General features: G+C 39.6%; 3 protein-coding genes across 7 annotated transcripts in view; 2 read left to right on the top strand and 1 right to left on the bottom strand.

Moving 5' to 3' along the window:
• The window catches only part of clstn1 (calsyntenin 1), a 39,930-nt gene extending 33,343 nt beyond the window's left edge, over positions 1-6,587 (top strand). For all 4 annotated transcript variants that reach the window (XM_085781751.1, XM_085781749.1, XM_085781750.1 and 1 more), the window contains 4 exons: positions 100-245; positions 385-520; positions 1,606-1,790; positions 3,129-6,587. In XM_085781751.1, coding sequence (XP_085637877.1) covers positions 100-245; positions 385-520; positions 1,606-1,790; positions 3,129-3,323 — 662 coding nt within the window. In that variant the 3' untranslated portion in view covers positions 3,324-6,587. The remainder of the gene's footprint in view (positions 1-99; positions 246-384; positions 521-1,605; positions 1,791-3,128) is intronic.
• Positions 6,588-7,737: 1,150 nt separating this feature from the next.
• lzic (leucine zipper and CTNNBIP1 domain containing) lies at positions 7,738-9,758 on the bottom strand. The gene is made up of 7 exons (XM_085781752.1): positions 9,578-9,758; positions 9,151-9,278; positions 8,839-8,974; positions 8,630-8,728; positions 8,384-8,479; positions 8,038-8,119; positions 7,738-7,922 (listed from the first exon to the last, which is right to left on the bottom strand). The coding sequence occupies exons 2-7, from the start codon at positions 9,249-9,251 to the stop codon at positions 7,867-7,869; spliced, it is 570 nt and encodes a 189-aa protein (XP_085637878.1). The 5' UTR covers positions 9,252-9,278; positions 9,578-9,758; the 3' UTR covers positions 7,738-7,866.
• A 148-nt stretch (positions 9,759-9,906) lies between these two features.
• Positions 9,907-14,425, top strand: nmnat1 (nicotinamide nucleotide adenylyltransferase 1). 2 transcript variants are annotated; one of them, XM_085781745.1, is made up of 5 exons: positions 9,907-9,934; positions 10,266-10,405; positions 11,750-11,933; positions 12,876-13,000; positions 13,942-14,425. In XM_085781745.1, exons 2-5 carry the CDS (start codon positions 10,291-10,293, stop codon positions 14,340-14,342), a joined length of 825 nt encoding a protein of 274 aa, XP_085637871.1. In that variant the 5' UTR covers positions 9,907-9,934; positions 10,266-10,290; the 3' UTR covers positions 14,343-14,425. The 2 variants fall into 2 exon arrangements, with proteins under 2 accessions (XP_085637871.1, XP_085637870.1); XM_085781744.1 differs by having other exon boundaries at positions 9,907-9,956.
• Positions 14,426-15,716: the final 1,291 nt, after the last annotated feature.

Genomic DNA, 15,716 nt, shown 5'->3' with positions numbered 1-15,716 from the left:
GCTCAACATCACTCTGCTTTGCTATAATATGAAAGCGTTTTCTGTCGATTGCTTGCTGATCATGTATCTTTTTGACACAAGCTCCTCTCTGTGTTCCAGGGGTGAACACCATGGCCAACTACGAGCAGGTCCTGCACCTCATCCGTTACAAGAACTGGCACACCGAAGCTCTTTTTGACAGGAAATTCAAGCTGGTCTGCTCTGAGCTCAACGGTCGCTATATCAGCAACGACTTCAAGGTTGAGGTATGACGGATCATTTGTTAGTTGTTTGCAAGTCGTGCCCTCACATAACTAAAGCAATTTCATCCTCCTATACCGGACTTCAGCTTCATCTGTCAACCAGGGTGTGAAACTGTTGTCTCTGTGCATTTTCTCTCTCCAGGTGAATGTAATCCACACAGCCAATCCCGTGGAGCATTCTAACAACGCCATGGTGCAGCCCAATTTCATTAACCCCGTCCATCATGCCTCTGTGGATCTCTCTGGTCACAACCTGGTCAACGCTCACCAAGCCTCAGGTACTGCGACATAGAAGCTTGGTGTGAAATGGCAGGGTTTAAATGCAATACAGTTTTTTTCTGTGTTATATCATACGAGCCAAGACTAGAATAGCACAAACAAACACATTCTGGTGTAACACTGACTATAGATTGTTGTTTTTTGCCTAAACACAAAATTTCTTCACCATTTAATGAATAATTTGATGGTATTTAAATTGACAGCAGCCTTCTCCCAGTAGCTGCATTTATGTATCTGTTGTAATCTGCTTAATTGTGCTGTAGAAAAAAATGTTTGGCCTCTGAAAAGGTCAAGCATTACTGTAGAAGGATTACAGTAGACTAATGAGAAGTAGGGCACGCATTAAACTGACTGTTTCACACAAGTTTAGGGACCACACTTTAGAGCTGTATATGACATCTGTGCGGGTGGTGCTCTGAGCACAACCTTTTATTCCCTGGCTTCAGTAATCTTCCAGGTTGTCAGACTCACTAAGCTTGCCACTGCACAGGAGAGGCTCTTTTCTGCTAATATGGAGCAAAGTGGAGCAGGTTGGCAGGAGACAAGCAAAACTATTTAACCCTCTGGAGTCAGAGTTGATGTTTGTTTTGTTTTTTTTTAACTGTTCTGCACACGCTCCGTAATGTGTAAATCTGTCACTCAAAGTAACACACAAAGCCACGAGATAATACACATCTTTTGTTACGATCATCCAGAATATGATCAAAGCTCTGTTGTAAAACATATTGTAATAAGCTGCTGAAAATGGAAGAAATAACTTTAAACTTTAATCTATATAGGCCCATATTTGAATGGATTTTATTATTCATTTTTTCATTGGAAATCTAACTGGGAATAATGATTGTCATAAAATCTTTTTTTTTCCTCATATGGCTATATAAATTAAATAATTTTATGTAAATAAAACATTTATTGTATTCCATAATGAATAGACAGACCCCACACTCTGAATGCACTGACATCAGAGCTGGCACACTATTAACCTGAAGCCTAGAAGCTGAGTCTCCCCACATTAATAAGCTGTAGCTGTGTTTTTATAAATCTACATCTGACCTGTCATTTAATGTTGTTTATTTCCTCACAGTGGTTCCCAGCGCTGCCACCATTGTCATTGTGGTGTGTGTCAGCTTCCTGGTGTTCATGATCATCCTGGGTGTGTTCCGCATCCGAGCCGCACACCAGCGGACCATGAGGGACCAGGAGAACGGCAAGGAGAACGAGATGGACTGGGATGACTCGGCTCTGACCATCACCGTCAACCCCATGGAGGTAGGAAGGGAGGAACGCACCTCCATGTGTAGGGAGGCAAAGCTGTTTTGATGATTAACCAATGAAATCGAGCTTCAGTGCTCACGGAAATGTGGCTGCGTTGCAACTCAGACAGCTTTTCACCTGCTAATGCTCTCTGGGTGATGTTGTAACTGTGCCCTAGTTTTATCTGAGCTCTCATGATTGAAAGTCGTGTGGGGAGGCAGGGTGGAGGAGACTTTGTTGTGGGTGTTGGACTTGGTGCAGTTTCACCCGCTAATTTAAATAAAATAATAATATTTGGTTTACAGTGGTGCAGACAGTTAGTCATGAACACATATACAGTACATACACTCAGCTCAAAAAACAGATTTGATTAGTGAATGAGTGTGTGGGTAGAATATCAACATTTTGCAGTTGATTGATACTTTTTTTTAATATTGCATTTGCAACTTCACGTCTCTGTAAGTTTGACTTTTTTGTTCAACAACAGCAAAAGATAAAGAGAAACTGATGATTGTTTCTCTCGAGCATCCAACAAAGCTCTAGTGGGGACTTTTGTTTGTTTCATCCTTTTGATATCATCAGAACCAGTTGGATGAGTGTGTTCTGTGCAGTAAACTGACACGTTGCTACATAATGTCCACATATTGAAGCTGAAGTTTGTAAACAGTCAGGTTTTATTGCCACCAGGGCCAAACCACTAGTATAGGGCAGTATGGTTGGAATCACCATCACAATATTTATCACAGTATATTTTACAATATCAATATCATATTGCATCAATGAAGAACATACTTTATATTCAGGGTGATCAATTTTATGATAGCACTGAGGATTATTTTATCTGTAGTTTATGTGGTATATCACCAGTTACTGTGAAACTGGACCATGAGTCGATGATGGATGATGTAGGTAGTTAATTTGTTATTTTCTGTTGTTGTTCGCTCTAAGATCTGCACAGTACTTTCTTTAGTAAGTTTATAGAACAGACATTGGTATTGTGAATATAGATAATACTATGTCAGCTATTAATCTGTTTAGATGAGAAGCTGTTACCTGGATTGAAAATGAGTGATGATGAGAAAAATGCTGAAAAATATTTTGAAGGTTAAATAACTACTTGAGGCTTTTTAAATGTGTTTCTACAAGATGCATTTCTGTAAAATGTCAGGTGAGTCAGATCTTTGGCACAAGTAAGAGATATAATTTTCACAATAATTAACAGTAGATCATATCATGACAAGGAGAGAAAACACAAAAAAGTCTGATGACTCAAAGTTCCATCATTTTTTTTCAACAAAACCTTACAGTTTAGCACAAACAACTCCTCTCTCCCCCTTTCTGTCTCTAACGCAGACATACGAGGACCAGCACAGCAGCGAGGAGGAGGAGGAAGAAGAGGAGGAGAGCGAGGATGGAGAGGAGGAAGATGATATCACGAGCGCTGAGTCAGAGAGCAGCGAAGACGAGGAGGGCGCCGAGCCGGAGGACCAACAGGGGGCCAGCAGACAGCAGCAGCTGGAGTGGGACGACTCCACCCTCACCTACTAAAACACCACACATACACACACACATACACTTGCACACACGTCAGAAAAAACACACACACACACTACCCTCAACACAAGCTCTCTTACACACACACACACACATCACCAACCCACGCTTACTCAGATCCTCATAGTCACTGCTTCACACCCCCTTCTCCCACAGTTTCATGTCTAAGGAGCCATGATGTAAAAAAGAAAAAAAGAAAAAGAAAAACAAGAATTCCCTTCAGCATATATATGGTCAAGGTTTTTCTGTTGTTACCTTAGTGGTGGTACTCAGTGTAGTCTAGTCATCACCGGATTGCTGATTTTTACTGTTTATTTTTTTATTTATTATATTTTAATTCCCAGGAAAACTTGGCCTACATTTGTTTTGAACTGTGTGAGGAAGCCAACCCTGCACTTTTTCTTTTCTCTCAGACGTAAAAAGTTCAAATGGAGAATTTTTTTTTCCTGATGTATATTCTTGCCTAATGCTTTTAGATTTGTTTGCCGCTGAACTCACATATAGCTTTGACTTGAGTTTTCTTGACTTGTAGTCCACAGTGAAACAAAAATGATGCTTTTAACAAGTAGACCGCTTTTTTTTTTTCTTTTAGTGCATGAGGATATTTAACAAATCCTATGTGTAGAGAAATCAATTGCTTTTTAAAGATTTTGTAAATATAAAGAAACCATGTAATTAGTCTATGTGTTAGTGAAAGGCCTACTCAATCTAAAACGACGCAGTACGTAATGTAGAATTATTTGTGTCACAGAGGCTGTAGCATGTTGCAAAATTTCCGCAAAAAGCTGTTCCATCATGCTTGTACAAAAATGTCTGCTTCATGATGAGAAACCCAGGACTGTTCAGCGGAGGTTTCCATGACAAAGTGGTGTCTATTTTGTCTCTTTTTTTTGTTTTTCTTTCTTTCTTTTTTGTTTTTGCAAAGAGGAAAATCATAATTTCTCATAGGCAGGACTGGTTAACGGTTTCAGCTTCATACATGCTTTGCTTCGCTTGCACAGGTGGCAACGCTCTACTTCAGGTGTCACGTGTTATTTCATTCCCAGTAGATCTCACTGTTGTACAGATGGGATTTTTCGTAATGTTTCGAAATGTTCATGTACAAATCGACCTTTCATTTTTGTGTGTGGAGTGGTACAAACCCCAGACCAGCAGGTTCTGTAGTGCTGTTAATCTTGAAATATGGGTACTAACATTTCTGCCAGTGTATTTGGACAAGTAGAAAGATTTCCTCAGCAGCTTTAAAAGAAAAAAGAAAAAAAAAAAAGTCTTTTGCCCGTACCCCAGTCCTGCTGTGCTGACAGAAGTAGGGAGGAAAAAACCCTTCAAACTACTGGGAGCAGATTTATGTCAGAGTCTGGTTGAATAATGAAGTAGTCGGCATTGTTTTTGGGAGAGAAATGATTTGAAAGTACTTTTCAGGATCACTCTTTATTTTCTATGGCACGGCTATTTAACCTGAAATAATAATAATACATATATTTGGTGCATTTTATGGTATTTTCTTGTTGCATTGTAAACACTGATTGTAATCTCTGGAATTACAACTGAGGGTGTGCCTGCAGTAGGAAAATATTTTAAAATGAATCATCTTCTTGTTTGAATCTTTAAAATGAAATATTTTTTGCAGTAGACCACTAGATTTTATTGTACATGGAACTGTACTGTAGAGTTGTTCTAAGATATTTGTTTACATTTGGTAAACTTATTGTCCTTCTGGTACTAGTATAAAGCTTATACAATTAATTGGGAAAATGTGTCCAACCTCTATCTCCTCTCTGACATTGTTGTAACTATTTAGTGTGTGTCATGTTTTTTGGGTACCAAGCAAAATGTCAAAAATTTCCCAAACCTGCATTAATTGAATTCAGATCAGATTTGGGGGCATTGTAGTGAGCAGAATGTGGCATTATCAAGATTAGAAATGTTTAAGTTGTGAGTCTCATATTTTTGCATGCAGAATCACAGATCTATTTTCAGAGGCCAAATTTCAGTTCAGAAACACACAACAGGCTCTCATTGGAGACAGTTTCCAGGCTACTTGTGGGGATTTGTGTCACACAGTTGTGTTTTTACTTTAAGTTCACTTAATTTATGATTTTTTTTTTAGAGGTCTGTGGTGGAAATGTAGTAAACAGTCTCCCCTCCATGATGTCTCAGACTTGTGAAAAAGGAGGCCAGGTCTGAGCCGACTGAGATGGGAGTGCCTTTTGCCTTTTTTTTTTTTTTTTGATCATAGCGAAATTAGCAGGTCTAACAAAAATCCATGCTCTTTTATTTGTGGCATTTTTTTTTTCTTCTTTTTTTTTGTATTTGTTAAATGCTAGTTTTCTTACAGAGCTGGAGATTACGTTTTTCTTTCAGTTTGTTGTAATAATAGTCCACCGCTAGTTTTTATTAAAAGTGACAAACATTTCACATAGATGTCATGTGTCCATGTTGATGTGTAGAGGAAGTAGATCCATATTGTATCTTCTATAGATATTGTTCTAAATCATATTGACGGAATCCACCTTTAAAAAGATGCACAGTACATAATGAAATTGTTTTGGCAGTGTACATGGGTATACTGTTAACGTGTATAGTGGAAGGTAATTTTTGAACAGTGTCCTATTGCCTGAATTGTCGAGAAATGATCTTGAGGGCAGCATGAAATTCACAAGAGTTTAAGCCTGTCGACTCCGAAATTCTCAGTTTCATTATGTCAAACACTTAATGTCCACATGTCATCTACAGTTTAAAGTACAGTACCCTGGGTCACTGACAACGTGCACACTGACTCTGAAGTCAAGTCTCCACAGTGACTCCACCATCTCCAGTTTTCTGGGTTATATGCTTTCTGGTTAGCCCCTGGGCAAAGTGTCAGTTGGTTGAATTGAATGTCACTGCCTAACAAACTGAAATGCAGCCATACTGTAATAACACTAAGACGTAGGGGGGATTTACTTTGCATGAACCACAAAGTTTGTGTACGTTCCATGTGGGGTTGTGAGACTGGAGTGAGAAAGGAGACGTGATACACTACTGATTCTCATACTGTCTGTTTCACACGTCCACAACACTCCAGATATATATTTTTTTGTTTCTTTTCTTTTAAAAATTTGCTCAAAATGGAAGGTGACAGTGTTTTTTGAACGTTTGGATGCTTCCTTTGTGCTTGTTGGAGCTGCTCTCACTTTTCTACCAATTGAAAGGCAAATTGTAGTGAAGTTGATGCTTGCTCGCAAACAAAATAAAGGATGATGAGATGGGGTATAAGTTTGGTCTCCTTCTTGTTTTCCCTAAATCATCGCTCATACAGTCAATGTATAGCCAGTGTGCACTATGCTGGTGGTACACGCCCTAAGTAGTGCTGCTAAAAAGAGTCCTGAGCATTAGCTCCATCTGATGGTGAAAATGAAATACTCCAATACAATGTAAATTCATTTTGCTGCAGATTGTTTTTACTCACAAAGTAAATGGTTTCACAATTTAAACCAATACTGTAAACATTGGGAGGTTAAGTTCTACATGTTTTCAACCAACCAAACCTGAATATGAAATATATGACCCAGCACTTTACATGGTTACTGCTGGTTTAAAATTATAGTTGTCAAATGAAGCAGTTTGAAATGCTTTATAATCAAACAGTGCATGGAAAATGGACAAAATACCAAAGGCACCTGAAATTAAGGAGATAAAATATCCAGGATAAAGAATATACCTCCTAAATCTGGTGTCAGGCCTGTTGAGTGACCACAAGCTCTATTCATCAGACTGAATGACTCTCATGAGATGGCTGCTCACACCATCACAAGACCTGCACAGTGCTGAACAGATGGCAACAAATCCATCAAGTGGATTTGCTATCACATGCTATCACACTGCTGCCAGGCTGGTGAAAAAACTTGTTTTAGAATTATTTTAGGCTGATAAAGTCAATATTTTATTGAGACAGACTGATCAGAAAATCTGGAGTACATGCCGGTAATTATGTTTACTAACTGCAGAGCCATACTTCCATCTATTCCCATCTGACGCCTTTCAACTGTCCCACTTTGTCAAAATCATAATTTACATCTTCTGTATTTTCATCAGTTTCAAACCAGTTGTTACTGACGTGCCTGTGATTTCTATTTGAATGTGTTATTTCCTGCATCACATAGCCTACTGAATATTTTTAGCACTCGCACAGCAAATCAACATGTTAAAAATACCACTTGGATTTTCAGATTTCAGGACGGACACAGCAACCCAACAAAAAACACAGCAAAAATCACAACAGAGCAGTTCTCAAGAAGTGTCTGAACAATCCTCTACATTCACGTAAATGTCTTAATAATATTCAACAAATCATATGCTCGTACCTATAATACAATTTTACACTCATCTGGACAAATAAAAGACATTTACAAAAGTGGATGGGGTATAAAATAATACTATTAAAAAGTGTTAGCATCCACAGCGACACCTAGAAGTGCACTGATTATTTACAAAAAAATCACTGAACAATTGGCACATTTGTTTCTTGGTAATAACAAAGACGGAGTTAAAATGACTATGCTTTGGTTTTCACACCAGAGCTAGCTAAAGCCATGATTTTGTCTTCAGACCCTGAAAAAGAAAGCAAAACAAGGTACGGTAAACAAAAATGATCATAATACTCACACCCAACCAATAATAATAATAATGTGGTCCAACGTTTGTGTAAAATCATGTTCACTCTCACCTTGGTTTGCAGTCACTTTTTCAAACTGGCTCAGAGTAGCTGTAGCATTTTCAGTGAGAAATGTCTCATCCTCTGCAGTAAGCTGTCAGAACAGACACAAACAAAAATCATGTGTTGTTCATCTAAGCCCCAATCAGCTAATAATAACATGTTTCAAATGTTACAGCTTCCTCTGAAGGGAGATTTAAGGCTGCTGTAGCAGCTGGTGTGTCAGCCTAGTGTCACTTAAATGACTAAAATAAGTCAGTACAGCTTTAAGTGTTCACACGGACTGAGGAGCATAAGCCAGTGAATCATCCATCGACCTGTGGAAAAACATCACATATCTGCTGTGAGCACTCGTCACCTTCTCTCCCAGTTTTCTCAAGGCTGTGAGGATTTCCATCTTCTGCTGAGTGTACACATCCCGTGACAGTTTCCCCACCATGACATCGCGGTCCATCTGCACAGAATGTCACATGGCAGGTGGACAAATTTTAGACCAAGCAGTGCCGAAATAAACACTGAGGCATCATGGAGCAGAGCAGTAAACTCTACGGCAGTGTATGAAACAGAAATAAAAAGCAGAGATCTTCGATACTGTCACACAAACCTCTGCTAATCTGGTTCTCAGCTGTCCTGGCTGCTTCTTCGCAAAGAGTCGGATCACCTCTGGAGTTTTGAATGCTTGGCTGATGGCAGCCTGGATTGCCTGATGAAGATATTAAGAAAAAAAAAAGCTGTTTATGCCAGAATAGTTTAACCCTATGTAAGTCGTCCTTAATACACAGTTATTGTACACTATCCATGGATCGTGCATACCAGCTGCATCCCACTGAGTTCATCCACAAGTGTCATGTCTCCTGTCATGATCTTCTTCAAAGAGTCATTAAATTCACTCAGCTGTTCCAAGGTTTCCTTCTTTGTCTCCTCATACTCCTCCTCATCCAGGTCTTCTCTGAATTAAACAAATAGATGAGAGATTTAGAGGCACATGAGAAAATACTAAGAGCCTAAATGGTGTTTTCTGACACAATTGAGGTTGTTACTCCCCAGCTATAAGATGCAAAATGTTCTGATTGAGTAAACAGACTATACATTGGTGTGGGTGTGATGAATCTCACTACAAAGCACCTGCATTCCTCCAGATCCTGAAGCTGTTGCATCAACCTGTCAAGCTGCTCCTCCATATTCTGTCTCAGTTTTCCAGTTTCTGATTTCCCGCGTGAAGCCATCCTTCCAGATTAAACAGCGTTTCCAAACTAAGCAAAAAAGAAAACACAAAGAATAACAGGGATCAGACTGTGGCACACAGTACCAGGCAACTTTAATGTTAAGCTAACATGCTATATTTAGACCGTCTTCATGAGCAATGACTGTCATTGGTGGAGCTCAGCTAACCCGATAACAAAGTTGTTCAACATTCAGCTAGACATCATCCATACTGACAGACTGTGGGTGAAAGTATTTGCCTGAAGCTCAGGGCAACCTGTTGTCTTAACGAGAAAAGTTATTTAGTTAGCTTAATAGCTAGCTAGCATGCTAAAAGAACACATCTCACCGGACTCTTTGTAAACAGATGCAAATCAGCCTTGCGATGATTTAAACGTTTGCATCCGCTTGGAGATTAAATTACACAAGTAACGCGACTGAAACACGTTGAATAGATGTCCACAATAAAGAGCTATACTGTTAAATGCGCTTGTAAGGTGTTTAGTGTTTGTCGGAGCGTTTGTGATTGTGAACGTAGCTCGGTAGCGTGGGGTGCGGTGCAGGGTGCAGTCGGCTTCCTGCCCGAGCACATCCAATCCGTTTCAATGTAGTCTATAGCGTCAGAGCCGTAGACTGGCTCTGATACATGTATCCATGCTCTAAAAGCGTCCATATTACAGGAAGCAGGGGACGCATTACCGAGCAGGTGACCGCCGCTAATTCTCACGGTACTTCAACGAGTATTTGCATTACTTTAACGCTTTCTTTGTCGTCCACACTTCGCTTTATTGGTGTTTTTTGATCGCCGAGGCGTCCCGTACGTCCATCTCTGTGGCAACCGTCAAGGTTGCGTTCGTTGCATAGTTACGGGCGAAGCAAAGTTAGCTGTGGTTTCTTAATAAATGACAGCGCTAAAACGCCATTGGTTATTGAATCTTGTATAGACAATACATAACTCCCTCTGCTTACAAAGATGGAGACTGTGACCCTGGTAGACCGCCAACAAACTGTAGTCTTTGTCTGTGTTGTTGTTGTAGTGTACACTCAGCTCCACTATGAGGCATGGAGGCTCAAGATATAACCCCAGTGGTCCTGCTGGCTTGTGGTTCATTCAACCCCATCACCAACATGCACCTGAGGATGTTTGAACTGGCTCGAGATCATCTGGAAGACACAGGTTGAGTGAAACACAAATAGTATGACCTTTCAGAGTGACACATCCTGGATGTCTTGGGCTCTCCCAAATTACACAAAAAACACACTTGCTCACTCATCTGTCTTGATATTGTAGTAATGCAGGTAGTGTTCATTATTTACCTGGATGCTGAGACTTTCTCTCTAGATGAACTGGAGATTGTTTGTGGTGCTCTGCTCATCATAAGACTGAAATAAAATCAAAAACCATTTCACAACACTGTGAACAAAGGAAATTCAGTTCACCTCCATAGTGTCGGATGGGAGAAAGAAATCACAGACGAAAGGCTTTTTAAACCCAGGCAATGAAACCAGCACATTTAGATCCTTTTAGAAGTAGAAATATAAGGTTTAAAAAAGCTGTAAAAGGAGCAGCTGTGGTTCAAGAGATCGGGTAGGTTGTTAATTGTTCAGTCCCTCAGTCAAAGTGCCCTTGGGTAAAACACTGAACCTGGATTTTCTCCCACTGATTAGACAGATCACTGTGTAGGCTACTAGAGACACAAATGTGTTTTTGATAGAAGTGATTATATAAATGCAGTCCTTATTCCAAATACTCCACATAAAAGTTCAGCATTAATCATTTTACCTATGTATAAATACATCTTATCCCCTGTCAGAGTTGTTTCTTATATATAGTATTATATACAGTATATTATTATTCCTGCTGATTATAGCTGGTCATGTTAGGGCAACTTGCTACTGCGACTGCAATGCAGTGATTGGTAGTTTAACACATAAGAAGAATGCATCACATTTTACTAACTGATGTCAAACTTTCATCTGAAAGGTTAATTATACCTGTCAAGCAAATAAAGTGGAGACAAACATGTCGGCTAGGTTAATCCTCCAGTCAGTGCCCCTGACCAAAGGCACTGGCTCATAATCTGGAGTTGGTCCCCGGGCGCTGCACCGTGGCTGCCCACTGCTCCTCAGGGATGGGTTAAATGCAGAGAAAGAATTTCACTGTACTAGCTGTATATGTGACCAATAAAGTACCTTTACCTTTACCTTTTAGAAAAACACCGAACTATAACATAACAAAAAAAAAAACATATTTCAATATTTGACCCTATCAACTTTGATGATATATTGTCATATTTCACCTCTGCTAGGTTCCACTAGAGGCAAGTAAGTGTATTATTGTGATTGCATATTTGAGTGAACTCACCCCCAACAACAATTCTTTTTAATTCATCAAAGTGGTTTAGTCATGCACATGCTGTGTGAGTAAAATTCCTAGTTGCTCTGCTAACCCCAGCTTCTATGATGCCATTGCACTTTTTGATCACCTGTTTAATCCCACTTCTTCTCTTGTGGGATTAAGGTCAGTTCAGGGTGGTGAAAGGCATCATCTCTCCAGTGGGCGATGGCTATAAGAAGAAGGGTTTGATTGAGGCCTCCCACCGCCTGGAGATGGCCAGATTGGCCGCAGAGACTTCAGACTGGATCACAGTGGATTCCTGGGAGAGCTTGCAGCCTGAATGGGTGGAGACAGCAAAAGTTGTTCGGTGAGTTGCTATGTTATGTCACTGACGGTGCCTGCTGTAGAGTAGTCTTTTTTTTTAGGTGTTTTTATCTGGAGTTGTGATAAAATATGAAAATATGCCAGTGAATATAACGTTTTGTCAGATACTTCAGAAGCATATCCTGCTTTCCTTTAATTCGTCTTTGCCAGTGAAGTCGAATCTCTTAACATAACAGCAGTAGATACTAATCACTGTAAAATAAATTGTTATGATTACATCGAGCGGTTTAAGATCTGATATTATCACAAATGTCAACCAAGTAACCTACTATACCACTTGATCAATTTGCAGATAGAAAATGTAATTGTATTTAAAAAAAGACGCTCTGTAATCTGTGCTTTCAGTTAATTATTTTAATCCAAACCAAAACAATTTGGCTTAGTTAAAGTTGTATTAAAATACTAAAACCACACTAACAGCCCCAGAGCATCACTGGTGAAGGCACAGAGCCTGTTCAGTTAAATTCAAATGGGCAATTCAGTGTTACAATCTACCAGACCACACAAAGAACAACAATAACAGAACAACATAAATACACACAAATTGACTGACATAGTGGGCTAGGCCAGAGATGACAGATGTGCACACTGACCCTTGTGTGGCCTCTGTGTGCACTGACTCAATCAAGGGCCAGGCAAGTTGAATAAGTAATAAATAATAAATGATAATAACAATTATAAATAGAAAGAACATTCCAAATATATGGCGTTATGTTAAACCGGGACATATTTAGTGCAGAGCATAATCACAAAAAACTTTTACACTAGTGTTTAAGGAGACTTGTTTACATAGATACAGAAATGAGCTGGCTGGATAATGACTGATATGTTGCAGTGCAGTGAGCCCTCACCCCCCTCTGCCCCTTTCATCTATGAGAGATCAGAAACCCAATCTTTCAATGTATCTTTAATTTCATTCACATAGGCATCACCATGAAGAACTGCTTGCAGCAGAGCAGAACTGTGATGATGTGGACACAGTCAAGCACGCCAAAAAGAGACGCATAGATGAGAATTATTTTGGAAGTTCATCTCATCAGAAAAGGAGAGGTAGGTCATGTGTGGCCATGTGCACTGTTGTGTAACTTGAGTATTTTTCTTTCACTTGTCTTTCACGCTCCTCCCTCCTTCAGTCATCTCGGTTCACTGTATTCAGCTCAACAACAGGAGACAATGGCTTAACGTGTGAATACTCGGTTGTTGTTCTGTGATGGGTTACGCCCGTCGCACCACTTGATTACAGTAATGACAGGGAGGGAGAGATGCGCCTCCAGGGGTGAAGAGAAAAGTCATGCATCCATCAGTAACAATCTGAACATGACGTCCAATTTCACCTTTTGGTCTTTGCAACATTCTTCACGAGTGACAGAAAAAAACATTTGTGTCTTTGTGTGCATGTGAATCTCCAGAATGTAGCTACATTGGGACAGGAATAGGCTAGTGTATGTGTGTCATGCATGCGAAGTGACATTTGCTAAAGATTAAACCATTCATTATCTTATTCACTGGGGACATGGGGCGCCCTCACGCTATGTTTCCCAATCCCAGATAACTGGGCGAGGCCGGGGTACACACTGGACAGGTCATAGATCACTTGTGGAAATTAATTCATGTTGTGTCACATCTATTAATAACAATAGTTTTCTCCAAGTCAGTTTGCAGAACTGTAAACTATTTGAATCTGCGGAAGTGGTTTTCCACCATCGCTCACTGACTTTCATTATAATTTCACTAAACACTGACATATGTAAAGTCTCTTTAAATAATTACTACATGAAAAAAACAGAAAAAAGCTTTCATAAAAAGTTCATGTTTGTAATTTAATATTGTCTTCTCCTTCCAATTTCAATTTTTAATTTCCCATGTTTAATGATTTTTCATTTTATCTCACTGTCTTTTGTTATTGTTCTCTACTTCCCTTTTAACTTTCTATTCCCTTTGGTAAGAAAAGCTCCATACATTTATTGATAAGCTGTTTTTTCTCCGCTCAGACGGCCCTCAGCTGCTGTTGCTGTGTGGGGCTGACGTCCTGGAGTCCTTTGGGATCCCTAATCTGTGGAAGCAGGAGGACATAGCTGAGATTGTGGGCCGCTACGGTTTGGTTTGCATCACCCGAAGTGGCAGCGACCCCCACAAGTTCATCCACCAGTCAGACACGCTGTGGAAGTATCGCAGAAACATCCACGTGGTCCGTGAGTGGGTGTCCAATGAGATCTCAGCCACTCATGTGCGCCGGGCGCTTCGCCGAGGTCGGAGCGTCAGATATCTGCTGCCAGATGCCGTGGATCTCTACATTCGAGAGTGCAACCTCTACAGTGCTGAGAGTGAGCAAAAAAATGCTGATGTGGTTCTAGCACCCCTTCAGAGATACACGGGCGCCTCCTCTAGCTAAGAGATTTACAGCTGCAGCTGCAAAACAGAAGTGTGAGCTGTTTACACTAAATGCTGTAGGTTTACTGTGAACTTAAAACAAATCAGATGGTTTATTTATGCTTCCATCAGTGCCTGCTCCACACAGTAGTCTCTTCTGATGGTGTGTTAGTGTGTGTGTGTGTTTTGGAAGAGGATAAGCATTCATTGACTGAGTTAGAGACACTTACTGCAATAAAATAACTTGTGTTTGTAGAAAAATACAAACAAGAAAAGAACAAAATAACACTTCAACAGACTTGTAGGTCATCTGAATGTCAGTGTGTAGTTAATTACCTAGGGATTTACAGTTTTTCTACATCCACTATGTTTGAACTTAGATAACGAACAAGCACATTTACATCTTTTTACTTATAGTACTACATTTCCCCCCACATGCATAAGTAAACTCCTTTCAACTCCTCACATGTTTTGTACCTAGAACAGGATAATTCACCATACTCCCTCAAGAAAAGATTAAAAGTGGCTTAGACACTTTAAACTCTCTACTTTAGTGCTACAGATTTGAAAAGGTAGATGTGGTTTGTAATGACTGGAACTGAAATAAACAACCGCCTTTGTTTTCCACCTTGCAAGCTTTTCATTACTGTTACAATGCTCTTGTCACTTAGATAAGAAACTCTTAATTGTTAAGGAAGTGTCAAATTGACACCTTCACTATTTGATTAAAATGTGCTTTCTGTTGGGGGGTGGGGGGGTAACTTATCTTTCATGTAATCATCATTAAAAGAAGATAACGGCTGAAATTAGTAGTTGTAACCAACTAAAACCTTACTGTGATAGATAGCAGTGCGCTGACTTGAAAGCATGACTGATTACATCACACTAGAATCAGAGTTTGTTAATGAATTTACTTTTATTGTTGGTACAAGATTACGTCAGATTTAAAAGATAATATGGTAACTGGGTTCAGACTTGATTCTCAGTACATCGCAGAAATCATGTTTATCATAATAAACAATTAATTTATTACTGTGTCAAGTGCCCATGACAGAATTTACATAGATGTGCAGACTTGGCAGCCTAAATGAAGTCAGCAGGAAAAAAATTATCTTAATGTTTGGGCGCACTCTGTGTTTTCTCTCACCCTGTAGCTGCGTCACCATCCCTTATGGTTCATACCAGTGTAGCTATGCATGCCATGAATGTTTTTCACATTAAAGGGGAAAGGTGTGCCACTACCACAGAGGTACTCTTCATTAAAGCAGCAGGTGTTTAACCTTAGTTTGCAATGAACCCAAACATTTATTTCACAATCAAAGACAATGAGGACTAACCCCTAAAGTCATATTTGAGAAATGAATTTTATTAGAATCTAAATATGAATATTACATGA

This window comes from Trachurus japonicus, chromosome 7, assembly GCF_045865225.1.
Source record: "Trachurus japonicus isolate A0001 chromosome 7, Traja_1.0".
Lineage (NCBI taxonomy): Eukaryota > Metazoa > Chordata > Actinopteri > Carangiformes > Carangidae > Trachurus > Trachurus japonicus.
The sequence above is the reverse complement of the archived record's forward strand: the minus strand, read 5'-3'. Positions and strand labels throughout refer to the sequence as shown.